Genomic DNA, 24,036 nt, shown 5'->3' with positions numbered 1-24,036 from the left:
TTTAACCCAAGTGTGCCTTAAATAAACCCGCCTGCTGTGCCAGACACCCACCCATGCAAGCGCCATCCGACCGCGGCTCAAGTGCTGTGTCAGGGTGCTCCACTTTTGAAGTGCTGAAAACATGTTGGACAGACATGAACACAGAGAAAAATCATGATTGCAATCTGCCAGATGTGGTTAATTGCTTCAGTCACCCACCTGACTCTCATGAGCTTCTCCCAGTGTACCCAGGTGGTGTCTCTGCTCCATGGAAAATGGGCTGGGCTGAGATTCAGGTGATTTTGGGGTGAAATTAAAGCTCAGCAGGGGAAATGCACTCGCTGTTTTAGGGGAGGGAGTTTCTTTCCCCCCAAAGAAGCATTCAAAGTGTTGTGTTGAACTCATCTTTACAAATCCTTTTCCAGCTGGATAATTAGGTAGATTACTGGGTAATTACCCAGCAGAAATTTTTTTTGCTTGCCAGTCTTTAATGTAAATCTCTTTGATGCCACTTTATAAATAATTTTCCTCCAGGTATCTTAGCTTCTCTATTGGTGAAATGGTGTTTTCCCTAATTTTTTTTTCCTCATGGGCTTTACATTCTACTGCTGCAGAGGTAGATGTTATCAAGAGAATTGGAGGATATAACATCATATAAATCTCTTTTATGGTCGTGATAGAGTGCTTTCTTGCACTCAGGAAGAAATCCTTCCTTCTTTATCAGGAATACTTCTTTAGAAAGAAAGGAGAATACCAAAGAGATTTTCATTGATTTCGTTTTATTACATAAAGATAAATAAAAATTACCTTAATAATTTAAGAAAATATATATTAGGATAATACATTATTACCATGTTTTCCACCAGCATAAATAGACTTACATAAATAGACGTGTTTTCCACCAGCATAAATAGACTTACATAAATAGACATTTAAAAGTCTAAACTAAAAATGGGGAGAGTTCCCATTACTTTTCAACCTGACACATGAAGGAGTCTGCGTAGAAGGGGCTAACAGCAGGCTTGTTAGCTAAAGGAGCAAGAAGAAGCTGAGAAGTAAGAAGAAGTTGATAAGGAGTTTTTTCTAAGGTTGTCACTAAGGAGACTGAGAGAAGAAAGATAAGAGAACTTTGCAGCTAGATGAAGTATTTTCAGAAAGTTAGTTGAAGTCACTATAACTTTTCACTAATAGTATTATGTTGACTTATTGTAGTCAACAGTTAGAGTAGAAGAAGCATAAACAATTAGAAAGTGTATAAAAGTCAGCCATGTTCAATAATAAAGAGTTGCCAGCTGAGACTGCTTGTGGTCTCTGCTTTGCGTCATGACCGCCTCGACAGCGACAAGTCTGGATTCTGAATTTATGGAGTTCAAGATTTTGGGGGAAAACATTATTTTTTGCCCAAGATGCCTAATTTTCAATATATTCTGATGTATCCTTAACAAATTTTATGACTTGATTCAGCTTTTTGGACGCTGGATCAGGCCCCTTCCATGCAAGAAGCTCCCCGTGGCTCCTTGCTCTTCACCTCCAGCTCCCTTCAGGCCTGGTGCTGCACCAAGGGGGTGACACAGGTGCAGCCCACGGTGATTTTTTTCTTCTCCAGCCTGTAGGAGTGCTGGCAGCCCCTCTGCTCCCTGCGCAGGACCAGGATCTCCTGCGTGATGGGCACGGAGTTGAGGCCGTGGTCCAGCTCCCCCTTGGGAGTGACGCAGCGGCGGTGGCGGCACTCGGCGTCCGCGATCAGCCGCGGGAAGCGGTCGTGGTCCTCGTCGATCCTGGGGGGGGTGGCAGCAAAGGGAGTGTTTGAACCCAAAGGCAGACTAGTCTCGATGACTCTGGGCTCCCTGCTCGGGAACCTGTGCATCCTGGGGTTATTGCCTATAGGGGGACAGCAGGTTCTCCAAAATTCTCCATGACTGCAGGTTTTTCCGAAATAAAATGCGAGTAACTAGATATTGGATAGTTTTAAATGTATCCCTGCATGCAACTGCCTTTGCAAAGGACTCTCTTCGAGCTGGCACTGACTTCAAAAGACTTATCAGAAATTATTTGAGCTTTCCAAAGTGTTACTCCAACTAACAAGTTACAAGTTACTCCAACTCACCCCCATCAAATCCTTCAGTTCCTCCCCAAGACGTGAAACGTTGGTGTTACACCACTGTTGAATTTGCTGCATTTTTAACCATCTGAGGTGTTTTTAAATGATATTTTATATAAAAAAGCTTTAGAAGATAAAGCTTGCCCCAGTGTACAAATTAATTATTAAATTATGAAAGTTGTTTGCTTTGCCTTCTGTATATTGCGTATCCCATGTGGTTTTTTTTGTGCTGCTTTCTGTGCTGGTTCTATTTCAAAGAGGATTATACAGCCATGGATACCCTCATATTTCCAAAAATCTCTCAGCTGTGAAGCACTGACAATAGAGATTAAAGTATTTTTCTTGGCCAGGGCATCCAGTGTTTTTCCAGGCCATAGGGACAGGGATCATACCTGTAATCCCACGGAGCCAGAGAGCGGCTGCTGATATCTGGACTGGTGCTGGTGTCCTGGTTCGTGCTGCTGATGCTGAGGTTGACTCTCACAGTTTGGGGGAATTTTGAGTCTTTTGGGGTCAGGCATCCAGCAGATGGTTTCTTGAAGAGATTCTCTGGCTTGAGCCCAGGCTTGATCACTTTCCCCTGGGCAGGACTGCCGGCTGACAGCACGGCCAGCAGCACGAGGAGCAGGGGTCTGAGCTGGAGAGAATTGGTACATTTAGGACACAAGACAGGTGTGAAATTCCTGCACAGTCAGCCTAACTGGTAGCTAAAGCCCCTTCTGCAGGTTGGAGTAATTATGGAGAAATGTGCCTTATGTCACATCCACTTTTCATCTCATTAACTGATTCTCAGAGTGCTGACAGTTATATTTACACTCAGTTGCTGTAATCTGGTTGTAATGTTAAATTATAGAAAATAATATAATACAGAAGATAGCAGAAAGGGTGTAACAAAAAGAAAGACACTCTAAGGTTGAGTTTTCAATGTATATCTTGCCTCAGAAAATGCTGTGGGAGCTCCATGTCACTGATGTGCAGTCTCATTGCTGCCCCATGAACATTCTCACATTTTAGTTTTTTAATTATTAATGATTTAAACAAGCATTTTAAAGGTGGGTGCAGATCCCTATTCCATCTATTATGGTTTAAATATATCTCTGTCAAGCTGGGGGAAAATAAACTCAGAATTCAAGTTCTTACCAGAGAAGCACAAAAAGTTGGAGACATCTTCCTTCCTTCTCTTATTGCTTCTGATCCTTGTCCTGGGCTCTGCTGAGCTGAAGGTGTCTGGGCACATCTGCTGCTGGACCTTTTATAAGGGTTTCTGGGCTGTGCTAAATAATTTGGAGTAGGTGTTTTTTTCCCCCAACCTGAGGTGTGGTTTCTGACCATAACCTAAATTAAGAAGTGTATGTATATAAGTTCCATTAACACAGGTGGAATACAGGATATATCTTAGATCTGTAGATGATGTCATTCCTTCAGCCATGTCACTCAAATAGTGACAAAACCACAAATGTTGCAAGTTTGTAAGTGCAAAGTGTTTGATTTTAAATTGGGATGCCCTAGGTATCAAACCCAAAAGTCGCTGGCAGAGATTTGGATCTGTTCACTCCTTGGTCGGTCTGATGTCTTTTCACCCTGAATTTGGCAGAGGTTGGACAGCTGGCCACCATCAAATTGCTCCCATATTCTACTCATGGGCTGTAATTTTTCTTGATGTCTGAGGAGCAATGTCCCTGCTCAAGCTCAGCTCTTCTCTGAACTGAACTACTTTTGTTAATGATTAAACCTCAGGTGTGATACCTCAGTGTTGATCGGAGTGCTTGGTGATAGTGAGTTCCCAAAAGTCAGTCACTCTCCACACAGGAAAAAAAAAAAGAGTGAACTTTGTTTTGAGCTTGCCACCTTTTCATTTTGCTTTCATTTTCCTTCTCTCGTGCTATGAGGCAGTGTTTTATTCCTAAGGAAAGGAGTTTGGGAAATGTGGTGGATGTAGTTAAACTTCCAGTTCCTAAGTTAGGGAGAGGACAGGGCGGGTTCCAGGGAAACTTTGTGAAGGCTGAGAGATGCAAAATGACACAAGACACAGGTAACCCAGAGGAGCTGTGGCTGCCCCTGGATCCCTGGGAGCATCCAAAGCCAGGCTGGACAGGGCTAGGAAAACCTGGGATAGTGGAAGGTGTCCCTGCCCATGGCAGGGAGTGGAACGGGATTATATTGAAGGTCCTTTCCAACCCAAACCATTCTATGATTCTAGGATTCTATAACATCAAGTTTATTCTCTGATATTTCTGTTTTCTGGAAACACTCTCATCATTTTGCTCTGACAGTGGGTTTCAAGAACCTCAGATGTGCCCCACGAAGTGACTCTCAGTGTAACATCCTTGAGCTGCTGGTCAGAACATTTCCCAGGTATAATTTTAGTGGGTTTTTCAATAAAAATGATGTGGAGAAGGTACAGATTTTTTTAATAGTTGCTTAATATTTATATCTAAGTCCAAATTTTACTCACCATGTGCCATCCAAAGGAGGATGCAAATAAGGGTAGAATTTAGTTTGCGGGTTCCGGGATACCCGTGACCTACATCCGCCTGTTTTAAAGATGCTGATGTTTCAGAAATAAAATGTATATTTCAGTTTCCCTCTTCAAGTTAGAGATGTGCAGGTTAAAGGAAATGGTCCCCTCAGAAGGGGTTTTCTCTATTGCAATTTACTGAAATATCCCTTCAAAGTGGGTCAGTTAAATTGCCAATTTTAGAAGCAAAATACGTTTTTGAAAGCTGACAAGGCAACGGAAGGTCAGGTTCAACCAGCCTGACCCTAAATTGTCTACCTTAAATGCGTCAGTGGTTTGGGTTACCTAAGCAGCTGAAAGGTGAATAGTTTAGCATTTGAACATGGCTGTGGCACCCCAACATTACAATGGCAAAAAAAAAAATTTCCATGGTTTGTATCGGAGCATGAACGCATTTGTTGGAAGTTGTCATAGGCAAAATGCGAAGGTCTGAGGAGAAAATGTACCTCTTGAAATTTCTGATTTCAAGATTTTTCCAAGCTCCAAATAATTATTTTGTAATTCTTAATGCTCTGAAGTGAAAAAAAAAAAAAGAAAAAAAAAAATATTTTCCCCATGAGATTAGAAGTTACCCCAAAGGATTTGTCTTATTCTGACACGTAGCTTTCTCTTAGCTAGAGATCAGGAAACTGGGGCACTAAAAAAGGCTTCCTGAAACAACAACAACAACAACAACAAAAAAGGTTATCAAAAGACTTTTGAAATGAAACCTATCCCTTCTCTTGGCTCTGGTGAAAGCTTTCTTGAGAGTACTTTATTTAAGTACTCTCTATGTAAGTACTTTACCTGGCTGAGATTCCTCAGGCACCCAAATCTGAGTGTGTTGGCATTTGATGACACTTTGTTCCCTCAAAGACTATCTCAGAATCACAGAGTGGCTCTGCAGACCCAGCAGCACCCTCAGGAGGAGCCAGGTGTCACCAAACCCAGGGACTCACCCTGTGGCATCTCCTCCTCAGCATCAGTGAAGTTGTACAAGATCCATTAAATTAAAAATTAATTAATTAATTAATCAATTTATTCATTAATCTAATAGGAGCCCTCCTCACCTTCCATGCATGCTTTCTTCCTTCTGGGAGGGGGAAGGAGGGGTCACCCAAGGGTTTGGGTTGGAAGAGACCTTAAGGATCATCCTGTTACCATCCTGTTATATCAGTACCCATCCCCATCTTTGGTGAACTCCCTACAAATACATTTCTAGAGACAGCTTTTGCTTTTACAGCCCTGGGACTTTTCCACTCTGCATTCAGATTTCATGCTGAAATAGAGGCACTGATTTTCATTCAGACAAACTCTGTCATCTCAGTGATGAAAGAGACCCTTACCAGTCCCAAACTTTGGTTGGCTGTTTCTTTTCATCTTCATCTTGGAACACAAACCCTATGAGGAATGACTGAGGGAGCTGGGGGTGTTTAGCCTGGAGAAAAGGAGACTCAGGGGTGACCTTATCACTCTCTACAACTCCCTGAAAGGTGGCTGTAGTCAGGTAGGGTTGGTCTCTCTCTCCAGGCAGCACTGACAGAACCAGAGGACACGGTCTCAAGCTGCACCAAGGGAAATATAAGCTGGATATTAGGAAAAAGTTTTTTACTGAAGTAATGATAAAGTTCTGGAATGGGCTGCCCAGGGAGGTGGTGGAGTCACCATCCCTGGATGTGTTTAAAAAAGCCTGGATGTGGCACTTGGTGCTATGGTTTAGTTGAGGTGTTGGGGCTGGGTTGGACTCAAAGATCTTGAAGGTCTCTTCCAACCTGGTGTTTCTATGAATTCAGGATCCCAGATCACTCCTCTGACCTTTCTCCCAGCAGTCCTTGGCTGTTTTGCTCCTTATTCATAGAATCACAGAATACCCTGAGCTGGAAGACACCCATTTAGCACCAGTATCATCCAGTCCAGCTGTTTGTGCCAGCCTCACAAACCCTGCCGTTTACCAAGGAAATACAGAGCACCCCAAAAAACAGCCCTGAGAGCAGCAACATCTAAACCCTGGGTAGCTGAGCTGTCCAGGTGAGTCCTTTGGGAGCAGAGAAGGACACAGGTATAAATCTGACCTTGGGATGCTTTCGGGTGGCAAGAACAGATGGGAAAGCTCATGGGTAAATCAGTTTCTTTTGGTGTTTATCCCTTGCCATGGGCAGGGACACCTTCCTCTATCCCAGGCTGCTCCCAGCCCTGTCCAGCCTGGCCTTGGACACTTCCAGGGATCCAGGGGCAGCCACACCAACCATCCAAGTTCTGGAGCTCTGGAGTCCTGACTGAACTTGATGTAAATTAAAAGAAAACCTTACACACTTTTTAAATTACCATCAGTTAAGTTTATGATACTTTTGTAAAATAAGATTGCTTTTTATTTACAAGTAGGAACACATTTACTTATTTTTTTCTTCCTGGAGAGAATGTATTTTCTTCCTTTTGAGCACATGTTATAAATCCCTATAAATACAGCAGCACTCACCCTTCGTACAGGTAATACAATGTAATACATACAAGTATTGCATGACCCACTCTGCATTGTGGGGGTAATTTCTAGGGTTAGACTAAGCCTGAGTTCAGTGGTGGTCTGTGAGAAACTCAGAATTTGAGAAAGATGCTGGAAGGGGACACAACTAGGACAGCTGCCCCAAGTTATCCAAAGGGATATTCCACACCATAGGATGGCAGCTCAGATAAAAGCTAAGAAAAGGAAGAAGGGGGTGCATTTGTTATTTACAATATTTGCCTTCCAGAGCAACTGCTCTGTGTGCTAAGGCCCTGCTTCCAAAGAAGTGGCCAGACATCACTCACTGATGAGAAGTAGAGAATAAAATTATCGTATTTTCTCTTTGCTGGTGTACAAACATTTACTTCTGTTACTGTAAACTGTCTTATCTCAACCCAGGAGTTGTTTTCCATCTTATTTTCTCTCCCTTGTCCAGCTGGGAAGGGGGAGTTATAGAGTGGATAAAGAGTTTTCTACTACAAGTCTGGAGAAGAGAAGGTTCTGGAGAGACCTCAGAGCTCCTTCCAGATCCTAAAGGGGCTCCAGGAGAGCTGGAGAGGGACTGGGGACAAAGGATGGAGGGACAGGACATGGAGGAATGGCTCCCACTGCCAGAGGGCAGGGATGGATGGGATATTGGGAAGGAATTCTTGGCTATGAGGGTGGGGAGGCCCTGGCACAGGGTGCCCAGAGAAGCTGCGGCTGCCCCTGGATCCCTGGGAGTGTCCAAGGCCAGGCTGGACAGGGCTTGGAGCAACCTGGGATAGTGGAATTTGTCCCTGCCCTTTGCAGGGGGGTGGAACTGGATGATCTCTAAAGGTCCCCTCTAACCCAAACCATTCCAGGATTCTATGAAGTCACTGCACCAATCTCCCACCCCTTGATTCTTACACAGGAGACACAGCAGAAGAGCTCAAGTCATGTTTTTCCTCTATTTAATACCTGTATTTGTCCTTTCCAGCCCCTGCACTGCAATAGAAATTATCATCTCTTACTTCATGCCTAAATTTTCCAAGCACATCTAATGGAGATCACAGTCTCACATCAACTGTGCTTGCTGCCAGTGGCTGAAATGTCCTTTGCATGACTAATATCTAATGGATTCTCAGTAGGTGGGAAGCCAACTTTAAGAAAATGAGCTGCAAAGTGACATTTTAAGAAAGGGACATTTGTGGAGCATTGAGAAGTCAGTTCTATTTGCCCAAAATCCAACCCTTACTTTGTGTTCCATCACTCACCACTTTCTAACCAAACTGAATTCAGAAAACTTGTTTTCTCCCCAGTATCTCCCTGTATCTCTCAGAGCTTAAACTCAGAGTTGCCAGGCAGGTCTGATAGGGCAGCCTACAGAAATAAACTCATTTCTATTGTAGCTATTTTCCTGCTCCCAGGTAAAATCTGAAAATCTTGGTCATTCATTGTGGAATCAAAAAAATCATAGAATCACAGAGGAGTTTGGGTGGGAAAAAACCTTTAAATGTCACGTCCAACACCCTGCAAAGAGCAGCATCTTCCACAGCATCAAATTGTTCACAGCCCCACCCAACCTTGAATGTTTCCAGAACCATTTCTTTTTAAGAAGGGAAGTTCCTATTTTTCTGTTTTTTCTTGCAGAGCACTCACTCCTGGCCACAACATTTTGTGTGCAAGAATGTGTCAGAATCCAAATTTTTACAGAATAAGTGACTCAGAGCAGTTTTGGTGAGAGTTGTAAAAGCACCTGTAGGATCCTGATTTTTGAGCCCTTTCCCCTCACTGTGGTTCAATCTGACTTGTTTGGTGTTTTTTCATTTTTTAAATAAGTAATGGAAATTCACCACTTTTCCAATCATATGCAAGTTCTGACCACAGTGCAATGAAGTTTCCAGATCTGTCCCAGGGAGGGATTTCAGAGAATAAGCACTGCTGAAGGTTTCCTCCTCAGAGATGTGACCTTGTGAAGATGGGAGGGGGACCATGGGTGGGTGACAAAAACCCTGTGTCCCATTTTAACCTCTAAAATGCCTAAAACCAGACCTGATCCTTCTGTGCTGATGGATACAAAGGCAAAGTGAATAGGTGTGTGCCAGGCAGAATGGATCATCCCTGACTCTTTTTCTTCTGGCTGCACTGGCTGTGCTGAGCCCAGCTGGGCTAGAAAAGGAATTGTGGTCTTTTGTTTCACCCAATGTACAATTCTGAATGACTGTGGCCTTTGAGGGCTTAGGGGGTCTTTTAGAAAACAGACAGCAGATAGTGATGGGAAAAGGGTAAATGATTTTAAACTGGCAGAGGGCAGGTTTAGATGGGATATGAAGAAGAAATTGTTCTCTGTGAGGGTTGTGAGGTCCTGGTGTGCCCATAGAAGCTGTTGCTGTCCTTGGATCCCTGGAAGTGTCCAAAGCCAGGTTGGATGGGGCTTGGAGCAGCCTGGGATAAGTGGAAGGTGTCCCTGTCCATGGCAGGGGGTGGAACTGGATGATCTTTAAAGATCTTCTCCAACTCAAACCAGACTGTGACTGTGATTAGTGGGAACAAGACAAATGGGGTCAGAGCAATAAACTTCTGGAGGATAGAAAATAAAAGTTACAGCTGATGAGAGGTTGATATTCTGATTGCTCTTCACATTACCTGTGAAAGCCACTCTGTTCTGAGCAGTGGAAGGTAGTATAAATATACAAGACTGACATGTGCAACTACAAGCAAACTGTTTTCCCTTTAATCAGTTAAGAAATTGCTAAAAGCTCTTCCATTATGGTAGCTGAATTTCCTCTCTCTTTTTTCACGTTTTCCTGTACAAATATATATATATGTGTATATATATATATATATTTTTTTTTTTTTTTTTTTTACTGTGAAGACTGAACTGCTAAACTGAAATGTGCCTACACTTCCACCACAGAGAAATCCTCTTGCTGCTGCCTGCACCCAAGGCTTCCAAAGCCTGTAGAAACCTTCCTGCCATCCCTTCAGAGACTCAGCTCTGCCGCCTGCCCAGGTGGTTCCCTGGGCACAGCAGCAGCGAAAGAGATGCCTGATATCACAGGGCTTCTGTGGTGCACAACATCTGATGGCTGATAAGCAGCTTTTGTAAGACACACAGAAGGCAAAGTACCCAAATGTCTCATCATCCCAGCCTGAAGCTGGTTTTGCAAAGGATTCAAGCAAGGCTTTACCATATAAAGTTGCATCAGGCAGAGTTAATCAGGTGATGGGGTGAATGCTAATCAGAATGTTAATTAGGGTGATTGCTTATCTGTCCTATTTTCTTCCTTTGAAGCAAAGGGAAGATTGGCAGAGGTTTTCTGCATGTTTGCAGGAGACCTTTGCTCCTTCAGGGGAGAATAGATGAGGTTTTAAACTGGATTAAATGGTCTCACACCCTGAGAGAGTTGGATATAGCTGGTAGAAGAGCAGATAAATGGTAATGGGTCAAGAGGTGGGTCTTGGTCCTCTCAGGAAATAATTATAAAGAAAGAGGAGAGAACAGTGTTGCTCTTAGGGTGCTCAGTAATCACCAGAGATCCTCCTTGATAATGATGCCCAAAGGATTTTGTGTGGTCAGTGTCTGTTTTTGAAAGACTGGAATAATGAAGTGAATTATGTCAAGTTTACAGAAGTCTTCTATTTTGAATTGTTTCAATGTAAATATACAGGCATATATATGTTTATTTCATATGGGGAAAGCTGGCTTCTGGGATGAATGCAGTGCTTCCTGAAAACTGACAATTAATGCCCAATAAAATTGCACTTTAATTCACATATTCTGCAGGTGAATTTGATTTGCACCCTTATTTTATTTACAGTGAGCAGGGGCTTTGCTCAATGCAGAACTGCTGAAGGCTGTTTCCAAAGGGGTTTGGACTTTAGGTCTCAAGTAGACAGAAATTAGATCAATTTTTGTACTTCTGAAGATGTGGGAACATTGGTAATTTCTAAGAATTATTTTTTTCCTGAATTTAGTAATTTTTGAACCTGGTTATCTCATAGTTGTTTGGCTGATAAAATTCAAAGAAAGAATGTGTTTTTTTTTCAATTAATCAGTGTAAAAAATCATGTTATCAGTGATGAAGGGAAATGAGATAACATGACAATCACTGAGTGTGACATATGAAAGTGCTGCTGTCTACCCTCCCCTTAATTCCTGCTAGGAATTCCTCCTAGTGCCAGGACTAAATCCTAGGGATGCTCTTGTCTTACAGAGCTTGGCAGAGGAAGGAGTGAGATTGTCCTGCTGTGCTCATGGCATGGCAGAGAAAGCTGAACCGTGGTAATTTCAACACTCTGTGCTATTTCTTGCTTTCCAAAACATTTTTGGTGGGACAAAATGGTTCATAAATTCACCAGAAAACAAAACATTTTTTGTTGTTTTTACAGCATAATTTAACAAGGCAAGAAACTGGATTTTTGGTCCTTCTTGATGCAAGGTGGTTAATTCCATATCATCATCAAACACAATTTTGAGCTTTGAGTATTAAGAAGACCTTTCCTTTTAATAGTTGTTGGTGTTTTCTATTGTTCCTCATTTATGGCAGTTTAAGCAATATCTGGCTAGAATATCTGGGTTTAATGAGTGCTGAAAGGCAGGAGGAACAGAGGATGGGGAGGATTTCCTTTGCCAAACTACCCTAATGTAAAGGATGCTTATAAAGAGGGAGCATCATGTAAAGAAGCTAAATTTTAATTTCTGTCTTGTCTTGCATATTTTATTTTCCTCATGTTATTGAGCAAATAGACACAGGTACTTTTTCCCCCACTCATGTTTTTGACAAGATGTCTCTGGGGTACTTGGCAAGATAGTTGGCTGAAATCTCTTTTACTTTTCAAATTGTGGGACTATTTCCACTTATATCCTGGTTCTTCAGGGTTTTCTTTTTATTTGGGGCTTTCTCTGTCCACTGTTGGGAGGCTCTGGGGATCCACAGCTCAGTACTGTGCTCGCAGGTGTCCTTTGCTGAGCAAACCCAGCTTGTGTGGAGAGGACATGCAGTGAGATATGAGGTGTTAAAAATCCCTCTTTGACTCATTCCCAGGTAAAACTGAGATCGGTTGACACCAAATGCTTAGGAACCCCTAGGGATCTAGGACTGAAATGGGGGATCTCAGTGGTTAAGATGCATGGACTGTCAGGGACCACAGAGTCCTTGCCCAGGATGAATTAATTGTGTATCTGGAGTGAAAGGGAATAGAATAATTGACTGGTTTGGATTGGAAGGGACTTTAAAGCCCATCTCATTCCAACCCCCTGCCTTGGGCAGGGACATCTTCCACTATCCCAGGCTGCTCCAAGTCCCATCCAGCCTGGCCTTGGACACTCCCAGGGACCCAGGGGCAGCCACAGCTTCTCTGGGCACCCTGTGCCAGGGCCTCACCACCCTTGGAACACTTTGTCTTTTGACCTGAATTTACTAAACCTTCTAGACTCATGAGCCTTTTGTGTGTCTGGGTTTTCCAAATGACATTGCTGAAAAAAAATGAAGTTGTGCTCCATTGCATTTGGGATGATGTGGATTTCCTGACCTTAACAGAGATCCAAAATGCTTTGGAACAGAGTGATGCTACTCCTCATCTTGCTGCATCCATTCTCTTTCCTCCCTATCCAACCAGCAAAAAATAATGGTTTAATGGATGATGCATATAAAGAACTTATTTTGGTACATATTTGTTCATTTATTTATTAACTGCTTTGAATTTTTTTTGATGGGGTGAAGATGGGGAACAACCAGCTGACCTGAATGTCTGAAGTTAGACCAGAATTCATTCCCTGGCTCGGAGAACAGGTCAGCAAAGCCATTTTCAAGTTGCTTGGCTGTTTTTCTTCAGTAGCTGCAGTGTGGTGTGGGTGGGAAGATTAAGAAGATACCTCTCATGGAGATGTGTGATCTGGTGCGTGTTGTGGTTGAGTGGATATGGGATAACTGATGTCACAAACCTTTGCTGTGCAGATAATGGTTATTTATTATAGGTTCTTCTTGCATTAAATAAGTAAAAAAGACACTTAGACACAGAGGATTTTCAAGAATATTTTACCAATGTTCTTTATGATTATTTTTAATAATTTAATAATGGATTACTTGGACTGTCAGTCCAAGCAAAAGGTAGGGTGTGGATGCAGGTTTGATAGGGAAAGAGAATAAAGATGGTTGTGACTCTGCAGATCCATGCTAATTTTGAAATCTGCTGACTGTTTCAGAGCCAACAGCTTTGTATGTGGTATTTTGAGCCTCTGGTAATCATGGAATGGTTTGGGTTGGAAGGGACCTTAAAGCTCATCCCATTCCAACCCTCCTGCTGTGGGCAGGGACACCTTCCAATAGACCAGGCTACTCCAAACCCCATCCAACTTGGCCTGGAACATTTCCAGGGATAAAGGAAATGCTGGAGTACCCCTGTTTGTAGTGATGCTTATGAAACCAAAAACCTATCCCAAACCTTTCCAGATGCCCATCCCCTGGTGCACCTCTGGAGATGCTCGGAGCAGCAGCAGATCCATCCGGCAGGAAGGGCTGGTAGGGCTGAGCTGAGGCAGAGCAGGCAAACCTTTGCTGGCTTGGTGTTTTCCACACTGCTATAGCTGGTTGAAGGGGACCAAACCTCCGAGGAAGACGGGCTTGGTTCCGTTTGACCAGCCAGAGCAGAGCATAGCTCCGGACCACGGCACGTGCTCGGCTCCGCTGCTCCCAGCCTGCAACGGGAATGGGACACGTGAGACCAGGGACACAGGGACTGACCTCTGCTCACAGGGACAGCAGGATGCTGCAGCACTTATGGCACCACCTTGGAGACCTCACCACTCTCCACAGAACCATGGAATGCTTTGTGTTGGGAGGGACCTTAAAGATCGTCTCATTCCACCCCCCCCTGCATGGTGGCACCTTCGTACTACGCTTTCCTTCCAGCTTCTTTCTCTTTTCGTATTCTCCCTCTCTTTCTTTTTCTGCTTTTTAGTTTTTTAAATAATGAAAGAAAGGCAAAGTGGGAGGGAGGAAAGACCCTTCCTTTGTCCATTGAAGGGGAGTCACCTGCCAGTTGTCAGTCAGGCATCACTTTCCTGAGCCACCCTGAGCCCTCCAGCTGTACCTGGAGCCTCAGCAAGGAGACAGCTGCCAGAAACCACGAGCAGCAGGGCGTGGGGCAGCTTCCAAACAGGACAAAAGCAACATTTTTCCTGCCCTGTCCATAGGCCCCTTTCCATGAGCATGTGGTTTTCCAGGGACTTAGAGTTGTTGGATCATTAAGGTCAGAAAAGGCTTCTAAGATCATCCAGTCCAAGTGACTTGACACATTTTTGTCTGAAAAACATTTTGATTAGGAGGAGGTTTTCTTTTCCTTTTCCTTTTCCTTTTCCTTTTCCTTTTCCTTTTCCTTTTCCTTTTCCTTTTCCTTTTCCTTTTCCTTTTCCTTTTCCTTTTCCTTTTCCTTTTCCTTTTCCTTTTCCTTTTCCTTTTCCTTTCCCTTTCCCTTTCCCTTCCCTTTTCCCTTCCCTTTTTCTCTTCTCTTCTCTTCTCTTCTCTTCTCTTCTCTTCTCTTCTCTTCTCTTCTCTTCTCTTCTCCACTCGTTTCTTTTAATTTATTTTCTTTTTTCTTTTGTTTTTTCTTTTGTTTTTTCTTTTATTATTCTCTTTTGTCATCTCACTGCTGAGTGTTGGGGGGAATATTAATTTGAGTAACCTCTGGATTCTTGTGCTTGCTTCATACTTTTTCTTTGCTTGTTGGGGTATTAGCAAGTGAAGCATCAGAAACTTAAATTCAATATTCCCTATGGAAACATCTACCTTACTGCCAAGGAAACACCTCCTGCAAGCTTCCAGTTACAAAATTCACTTCATACTCTGCTCTGTCAGCACTAGAATGTTGCAAACTGGACAAAATTTGGGAAGAAAGAGAATTTTTACCTTCTGTCATGGTCTGGGTGTGGTTACACAAATAGAGGAGGGAGGAAAGAACAGAGTTAAACCAGTGGCCTTGACCCCCCAGACAGGCTGTAAGTTTTCCCAAACCTTAGCCCTGTGTCTGGGTTATTTCTTCTCCTGTGTCCTTGCCAGTGTGTGTGTGCCTGTAACTCAATCCTGGCCCGTGCTGTGCAGGAAGAGCCACTGCTGCTCCCAGGCTCTGGCACAACAGGCTGGGAACAGCTGCAGAAAGTAAATAAGGGATGGGATTCCACTGCAGGGTTAAACCCCACATTTATGCAGTCAGTCAGGCCTGGGACAGGCTCAGCTGGCCAGACAGAAGTTTGGCTTTGTTTGCCAGCACGTGAGCACCTGGCACCATCCAAGGAGCCACAGGTTGTCTGGGACAGCCACGTGGGATGTGCAGGTGGGGCACAGCACGGAGCTGAAGAAAGCCACTGGAAGCCATTCTTAGGCTGTCTCCAAGGGCACTGGGAGACAACTTTTTGGCAACTAAATAAAGTCTACAGCACCACAGACTGCAGCAGGTTTTCATCACCACAGAGGTGAAGAAAGGAAGAGCTGGGATGGAGACATGGACAATGGGTTGGTCAGCAAAGTCAGGGAGGGAGCACAGGCCAGAATTCACACCCCTGCCAGGATTCACACCTCTGCCAGGATTACACTCCTGCATGCTCATTCCATCAGGAGCCATTTACTCTTGCCTAGTTTTCATGATTGGAACCACGGTATGGTTTGGGTTAGAAGGGACATTAAAGAACATTCAATTCCAATCCCCTGTCATGGGCAGGGACATTTTCCACTATCCCAGGCTGCTCCAAGCCCCATCCAGCCTGGCCTGTGACACTTCCAGGGATCCAGGGGCAGCCACAGCTTCTCTGGGCACCTTGTGCCAGGGCCTCCCCACCCTCACAGCCAGGAATTCATTCCCAATATCCCATCCATCCCTGCCCTCTGCCAGTGGGAAACCATTCCCTGTGTCCTGTCCCCCCATCCTTTATCCCCAGTCCCTCTCCAGCTCTCCTGGAGCCCCTTTAGGCCCTGGAAGGGACTCTGAGCTCTCCCTGGATCCTTCTCCTCTCCAGGTGAGCACCCCCAGCTCTCCAGCCTGGCCCCAGAGCAGAGGGGCTCCAGCCCTTGGAGCATCTCCGTGGTCTCCTCTGGGCTCTCTCCAGCAGCTCCATGTCCTCCTGATGCTGAACTCCAGGGCTGGAGGCAGCTCTTCAGGTGGGGTCTCACCTGAGCAGGGCAGAGGGGCAGAATCCCCTCCCTTGGCCTGCTGGCCATTCTTCCTTATGTGCAGCTCAGAAGGAAAAAAAAAAAAGATAATTTTTCTCTGCTAAATTTCTCTTCTAAATTATCACAACTTAGGAGCTGGTTCTGTACAAGAAGGACAGGATGAAATAATGGTTTGACAAGTGCTTTCCTGAATTACATCTAGGAGACCACAGGGCCTGGGTCAGAAGCAGCAGGCCTGATTCAGACTGAAATTTTGACAAGCATTCTGGTGTCTGAGGAACATAAATGTCACTGGTTTCAGGGTCTATATTGGTACATTTTACAGGCCCGAGGTGCAGGCACAGGAACTCAGTGGTTTCTGCTGTGTTTTGCACAGTTGCTGGCACAGGTTTGACCTGTATCAACTGGGACTGACCCTGACAGCCCCCAAGCTCAGCTTTGCTATTAGAACTGGTCAAGAGACATTCCTTGGCCAGTCAGGAGTTTGAAGATGATTAAGTTGTGAAGATTAATCACTGAAACATACATATGGTTTTTAAGCTTCTTAACTAGATCAGGTTTGTTAAGGATACTTTGGGGTGGAATTCCTAAAATTTCCCAGGGGATGTGAAGGTCTGAAAACCTTTCAGACCTAGGCCTTAATGATAAGAACAGTTGCCTCAAAAATTTTCCTAAATTCTTGCATAAAGTAAATTAAGACTGACTGAAAACTCCCTTGAGTTTTGAATATTTGGCCTATAGTGGAAGAAAGTAATGTGTGAGAAATGGTTTGAACTCTTCAGCTCCATGTCACAGGATCCTGAGGATATCCTGGGGACATCCAGGATATCTCCAGGCTGTCCTAAAGGGGTTAAAGGCAACTGGTCCACTGTTTGAAAAAAAATACACTGAGCTCGTTGCTAGACAATGTTATTAGAATAAAATATCAAACTGTGCTCAGAGGAGGAAGGGACATTTGTGACATGGCAGGACTCTCTTGAGTCATGACAATACAGATTTGGGGAAAAAATCCCACTGTTTTTGACAAATCTGTGTACCTGCTTAACTCCACAGTGTTGTATTAATTAGGATGAGACTACAGCAATTCCTGTGCCTATGGCAATCATTTCAAGCCCTTTAAAGAAGATCTTGTTATGAATGACTGGGAGTAGAGAGGAGAATTTTGTGACATCTGGATCATACTCAGTTCTGCCCCTCACAAGTCAATCCTACTCAGTGCTTTTTAATTCTTCCTGTGTCACTTAACCCAAAGCGTTTTCCACCATCTAGGAATGGGTGGCAGCATGAAATAGGGTAGATTTAGATTAGATACTGGGAAGAAATTCTTTGCTGTGAGGGTGGTGAGGCCCTGCCACAGGTTGCCCAGAGAAGCTGTGGCTGGCCCTGGATCCTTGGAAATGTCCAAGGCCAACCTGGGATAGAGGAAGGTGTTGGAAGTAGATGAACTTCAAGGTCCCCAAACCATTCTATGATTCTATGAATTATTGATGCTCTCTGGGATGTAGTGATTTTCAGAAAGTCCTTGAAAAGCATTTTCAGTACAGTGTGAATATTATTTGGATTAGGTGAAACCCACAGTCTGCTTACTCCATGCTTTTTCCAGTGAAGGATGTACAGAATATATCCTAGTTTTCAAATCTGCATGGATTCAGGAATTTTCAGCCTTTTTAGATGGTCAGATCCCTCTGTGCCCTCAGTGGGTGCTGTAGAGTGAACATAAAGTGCCTGGCTCTGTTTGACAAAGTCAAATTCAAATGAAATGCAGTTACAGGAAATCTTTGGACTCCTTGCAGCAGCTGGGAGCAGAGGGCATGGCGATGTCTCCCTGAAACCACACACTTCCTTACATTCCATAGCAGCCTAATCCATATGGGCATATAAAGAAGCATGTCATCTCAAAAGAGAAGCCTGGCTTGTGCCTTCTGGCCAGCAGGAGAGCTCTCCATCCTCCACTTCTGAAGGGGTGATGCTGCTCCTCAGATGTGTTTCAGAGACAGCAGTCTGCTTCCTCCTTGGAAAAGCAGTGACAGCACAACCCTTGTAACTCCCCTGGTGCCCTGGAGCACTTTGGGATGTTTTGGAGGGATGTTTTCAGATGGTTCTGATTTTTTCCAGTGTCTGTGGGTCAGCAAACATTCCTGTGTGTGCCTCTGCACAGTGCTGAAGGCTGGAATCTCGTGGAAATACATGTTGGAGAAGGTCCTGGAATTTTTTGGACAGCCCTAAAATCCTCAAAATATAAAGTGTGCTGTAAAAAAATGAGTGAGAGGTGATAGACTATGTTCTTTCCTTTCATTTTATCATTATTATAAGTATTGAGGTAAGACCTGGAGGACCTGCCTGAGCAGAGGAGTTGCTCATACACACACAGGGATGTGGTCCCTGCCCTGGAGAGCTGCCTGGCCAAGCAGGCAGTGCCTTCAGAACCAGACAGCAGCTCACCAGAACCTGCCCTGGCTGATCAAAAACAAGTTTAACCCCAAGGGTCACACGCAGAGTGGTTTGGGTCAGAAGGACCTGGAGAGCTCAAAGCAGGAGCAGCTTAGATCAGGTTGCTCAGTACAATGTCTAGTCGAGCTTGAATCCCCCCAAGGATGGAGTTCCCTCAGGTTTTTGGGGTCTGTTTCCTGGAGTTTGGCCAAGGTGATGGTGAAAAACCAGTTTGGTGATATCTAATTGGAATTTCCTGTGTTCCAACTTGTGCAGTGCCCTGATGCTCCTTTGAGAGGAGCCTGTCATGGCACAGAGGGCAGGACATAGGGATGGATGGATGGATGGATGGATGGATGGATGGATGGATGGATGGATGGATTTCTGCATTTAACAATAGAAATGGTCTTCAGAAGTGAAAAGCAAAGTATCCTGGTGTCGCCTCCTATGCTAATCCTTGATTTGGGGTTGTTGCACACTCTCATCCTCAGCAGGGCTGGCATCCTCAGGGATGCTCAAAGGGAGTTTTGGGAAACAACTGGTTGGAATCAATTTGTTCATGGAGCAGATTCACAAATATGATTTATTTCTAAGTGGAAGCTTCTCTGAGGATGGAAAAGGGGAGGGAATACCCAAGTTTCCAATACACAACCAGTCCACACAAGTATATAGGACAGGAAAAGAAAATAAGCATTTCTCTCATGTTTTCTCTTCCTAAAGAGCCAAAAGACCAAGGAATGATCTCAGGTGATGAGAAGCACTAAAATATGGGTGGGAATAACCCCAAGCTTTGAAGGAAACATAAATCCTCTTTGAAGCGAGGCCCAGCACACACTCCAGAGCACAGAGCAGCCCTGCACACCCTCCTCAGAGGCTCCAGCTCTCCCCAGAGCATGCCTCTCCCTCCCCAACTTTGCTGTCGCTCCCCAGGCATTTTATTGTGGTGGAGAAGTTGGGTCAGAGCTCTCTCCATGCCTGCAGGGCTCTCCTTCCTTCCCTGTGGCAGAGGTGTTCCCTTGAATGTTGCTACTTCAGGAAACATCAATTTTTCAGTGTCTGACATTGCTGATTTTTCACATTTCACACACAACCACCTCAGTTTCTCTGTCTCTATTATTTCCCCCTGTCAGCTGTTCAAACCTGGGTCAGTATCTGATGTAATGATGTCTGCAAAAGGTTTTAGGGTGGAAATCCATCCCATGGCATTGTTCATGTTAATACTCAGCTGGGGCAATGGATTTACTGAGTGAAGAGTGTAAAAATGGCTCAAATTTATTTCCACTTAAAAACTTCATGATTTTTATATTGTACACGCTGCTCCAAGTAATTTTGCTTCTACAAAAATCCCTATTGACTTCAGTGCAGGGATGAATGGCTTTTGGGGGAAGTTGTTTGTTTGTCTTAAAGCCAGATGAAGACTTTTTTTGGTGATTTCTAGAGAAATTAATGGCAGGGAATATCACACAGTCATTATTTCAATAACCTCAGTACCTGATCCAACAAATGAATGCAAATTCTACAGAAAGAGCTGAGTCAGTCAGTGACAAAGGGAATTATATTGTTTAAAAGTTCCCAGACTCAGGAGTGGTGTCTGAATTTCCATTATTTAGAGATTTTTACACCAAGCACAACAGAGGTGTTAATAATATTCCAATTATTTTTGGGAAAGCAAAATATTCCCTTTTTTTTTTTTTTTTCTTAAATGTAAGTCAGATCAATGTTATAGGAACATTCAACTGCATTTTGAGATTGAGAACTCAGTTTAACTTTTACTTCCCAGTTAGATGAAGGCCTTTGACTCAGAGGAGGGGAGGAAGATGAGCCCTGCTGACATCAGGGTAAAACTTCAGGAGATTTCAGCAGAGCCATGGCACAGGCTGTGGGTTCCCAGACCTTTGAGTGCATAAATCTGTTTACATCAGCTGTCAACAAAAAATGAATGAAGAGATATTTCTTCTTAGCCTTATTAGCCCTCAGTTCAAAACCATTAGTGCTTCCTACTGATAGCATTTTTGTAAATTTCTCATAGGCCTGTATCAAAGAATCATGGAAATCTCAGGATCAGATAATGGGTTCAGAGTGATTAATGAGGAAACAGACTTACTGGGAAGATCCTTAACCCCAGCCATGTAGGTAGGTAAATATTCCTCATTTATGTATGCTATTCTAATCCAATTTGTAGACTGGGATTTTAAAATCTTATGTTGGTATAAATGGGAATTTATTGATAATGTTAAAACCTAATTGGAGCAAGATTTGTATTAAATACATTGATTGGAATCAACTGGGACTGTTGCAGTAAAGACTCACTAAGTTGGATTTCCAGACCACACTATTCCAAGATTTATGAAACCCAAACCAGGCAGAATGAAGAAATGTGGATTAGGAAATTACAGCTAAATAGTTAGAAATTAAAGAGTTGACTGGGATAGATACTTGAGTACAAAGGATTGGCAGTAATGGCCATAAAAGCCAGAAAGGAAAAGAAGGAAGTCAATAGAATATAAATGCATCCATTTACAGCCAGCATCTCTCTTTTTGCCCACCCTGGAATATTATATTCCTTGTGAGCAGCAGATATCCAAACTAAGAGCCAACAGTCCATGCCCTTTGGAGCCACTTGGAGTAAGCCAAACATCTGAGGCAGATCCAGAGCCACATCTGTCCCTGCCTGGTGTGAGGAAAAGGAGAGGAAAGAATGGGGCAGCTGTCCTCCCAGGGTCCCTGTGGCTGGCAGGGCTTGTCACCAGGGTGAGAGGGGAGCTGATACTCCCAAAATGGGCTCTCTGATACCCCTGGCATGTGGGCAGTCTGGGCTCTCTGTCAAGTCTCTTTTTCCAGCCTGGATTGCAGGATGAATGCTTTCCAGGGAGCAGTTGTTACTGGGAGGAGGGAGCCTGCTCAGCCTTGGGTTTTCCTGTCTATACCCACATGCACAGAGAGGCACATGGATGTGACAGCAGTGCAAAGAATAAGATAAATAAGGATAAATGAGAGCGATCCCATTGATTTAAAGTCAATTTCTAACTCTCTGACCTTCTCCAAAGGAAATATTTGAGCCCAAACCTTTGCATTTTTTGAATTAACCACCTCATTTTCCCCCTGTCTGCACCAAAAGGCACCTCACATGAGGGAAAAACTCATGTAGAGCCTTTTCTTGGCTCTTTTGCAATTTTTCTGTGGGCAAGCCAGTCAGGTCAACATTTAAGCCTTGTGAGGCAGATTAGTTATCTCAGGGGAGATTTTTGAAGCAGAGTTTCATCTTAACCTGATCTTAATCACAGCCTCCAGGAAGCTCAAAACTCAAAAAAATCAAGTTTGCTTCTGTCTGCAAAATATTGCCTATATCTAACCAGAGACTTTATTTAGACCCTTGGGTTTTGGAGAAGTTTCAAGAGCCTTTTTTTTTTTTGCTTTTTGAACTTTGTTGGGGTTTAATGGGAATGTCTCAAAGTTTATTGAGTTTGCTCCATAAACTGGGGTGCTCTGCTCTCTGCCTCAGTGAGCACCTCTGAGACATCACCCAGGTCCCAATGTGCTGACATGAAATTCCTGGAAAAAGGAAGGCAAAAAGGAGAAAATAAGTGATTTGCCGAAGGCTATTTAGAAAGGCTGTGCCAGGATCACCAACAGTCGTTGTAAGGTGCCTGTATATCCTGCTCATTTCCTTGTTAACATTTTTATTTCACTATAAAAAGATATTCATATTGTAGTTCTCTAAGTTATATTTTCTGTTGTATCTGGTGATTTTAAATTGAGATCTTCAGGCTGATTTTATGTTTTATTTAAGCAGTCTGATTCTTTGCACCAGAGAAGAGTAACTGCCCTTGAGCTAAGCCCATCAACATCCCCAGACTTCGGGTGGGGAAACTGAGGCACAGAGGTGCAATAATTTGCCTGGAACAAACTGGAGTGCCTGTAGAAATGCCCATACATATTCAGCATGGTCTCCCTTGCTCCTTGGTTTTTCCTTTTGCCCCATATCTTGAATGCAAATTAATTTAATGCAATTTAAAGTAACTGTCCTTCAAGAAACCTAGCAGGATTTTTGCCACTGGTTTGAAAAAGAGGGGAAACTTTTTACTGCACCTAAGACTGTTCATCTGGGGATTTTTGGTATTCCTTATGTCACAAAGCCTTCTCCAGGCTGGAGTTCCTGGCGGGCAAGAGGCCTCTTGTACAGCCTTGGGAAACAGCACAGTGCCCTTTTCCTCTATTTTTTTTTTTTTTTTTTTTTTTTTTTTTTTTTACTTTTTGTTTTGGCTTTTTTGTGTTTTTTTTTTTGTCTTTTTTTTTGTTTTGTTGTTTTTTGGTTGGTTTTGTTTGTTTGTTTGTTTGTTTGTTTGTTTGTTTGTTCCGCTACTTGTGATCCAAGCACAAGGAAATGAGGGAGTGAGCTGAGACAAGAGGAGGATAAACCCACATTGGGCTATGACAGCTTCACTCATTTGTTCCCAGTTAAATTAAGCAGTAATTTTAATAGGCTGGAAAGACTGGGAGCAGCCATCCATGGAGAGCAAGGACCCAGGAGTGTGTCCAGAGGGGGCTGCCTCTCTCTGTTGGCTCAGAGGGAGCCAGGAGTGACTGTGCTCATCATTTAAACTCCTCACTGAAGGGTCTGAGGGTAACAGGGATGGATTTGGACCTATGGATGCCTGTACTGGTTTTCTTTGGTGAAAAGGGGAAACCACCTCATTGCCCAGTAATGATTCTGGAGCATTAAATAAATAAAAAAAATAGTGTGGGGATAACTTAATTTAACAGCTGGACATCGTGACAGGGAGACACTAGTAGGAACCTGTTGGTCACCACTTATTTCAAGGTGAGAATTAAAATCAGGTCACTTCCCCTGGAAGGTGTTCATCACCTGGGCACCCTTTGCTGTCAAAGGACAGCAAATTCTTCTTTGCTAGGGAGCCATCTGACATTGCAGAGCTTCCCAGGGATTAAATTGTCTCGCCCATCCCAGAGCCCCTCCCCAGCAGTCCCTGTACCCCCTGAGTCCATGAAGGGCTCACTTTGAGAGGAGAGACCTGGCCAAGAGGGCACCAAACACCAACCCTGCTGTCCTTGAGAACAAAACCCCAGATCTGAAGATGCTGCTGAAAACCAAGCACATCCCTGGGAGTGGTCTGTCCACTGCTATGAGCCTGAACACACCCACTCTGAGAGGATGCTCTGGTGCCACAGCCAGAGGCGACATCCATCAGAGGGGTCAGATCCCTGGGAATTTGCTAATGAGCACGGGGCCCTGTTTGAACCATGAGGACACCATATCACCTCCTTTCCCTTTTCTATCCATGGCACCTCTTGCCCTGCCCAGAGCTCCTCAGGATATTTTCCACAGCCCTGGATGGGAGGCACTGTCTGCTGCCTGTTCATTCCATAAATCTCACAC

The 24,036-nt window shown here is 43.9% G+C and overlaps 1 protein-coding gene across 1 annotated transcript; it reads right to left on the bottom strand.

Moving 5' to 3' along the window:
• Positions 1-1,519: 1,519 nt before the first annotated feature.
• On the bottom strand, positions 1,520-14,961 carry LOC131555483 (interleukin-17A-like). Its single transcript, XM_058801521.1, has 4 exons — positions 14,952-14,961; positions 13,651-13,741; positions 2,473-2,712; positions 1,520-1,757 (listed from the first exon to the last, which is right to left on the bottom strand). The coding sequence occupies exons 1-4, from the start codon at positions 14,959-14,961 to the stop codon at positions 1,520-1,522; spliced, it is 579 nt and encodes a 192-aa protein (XP_058657504.1).
• Positions 14,962-24,036: the final 9,075 nt, after the last annotated feature.

The sequence above is a fragment of the Ammospiza caudacuta genome, chromosome 3 (genome assembly GCF_027887145.1).
Source record: "Ammospiza caudacuta isolate bAmmCau1 chromosome 3, bAmmCau1.pri, whole genome shotgun sequence".
In the NCBI taxonomy this organism is placed as follows: domain Eukaryota; kingdom Metazoa; phylum Chordata; class Aves; order Passeriformes; family Passerellidae; genus Ammospiza; species Ammospiza caudacuta.
The sequence above is the reverse complement of the archived record's forward strand: the minus strand, read 5'-3'. Positions and strand labels throughout refer to the sequence as shown.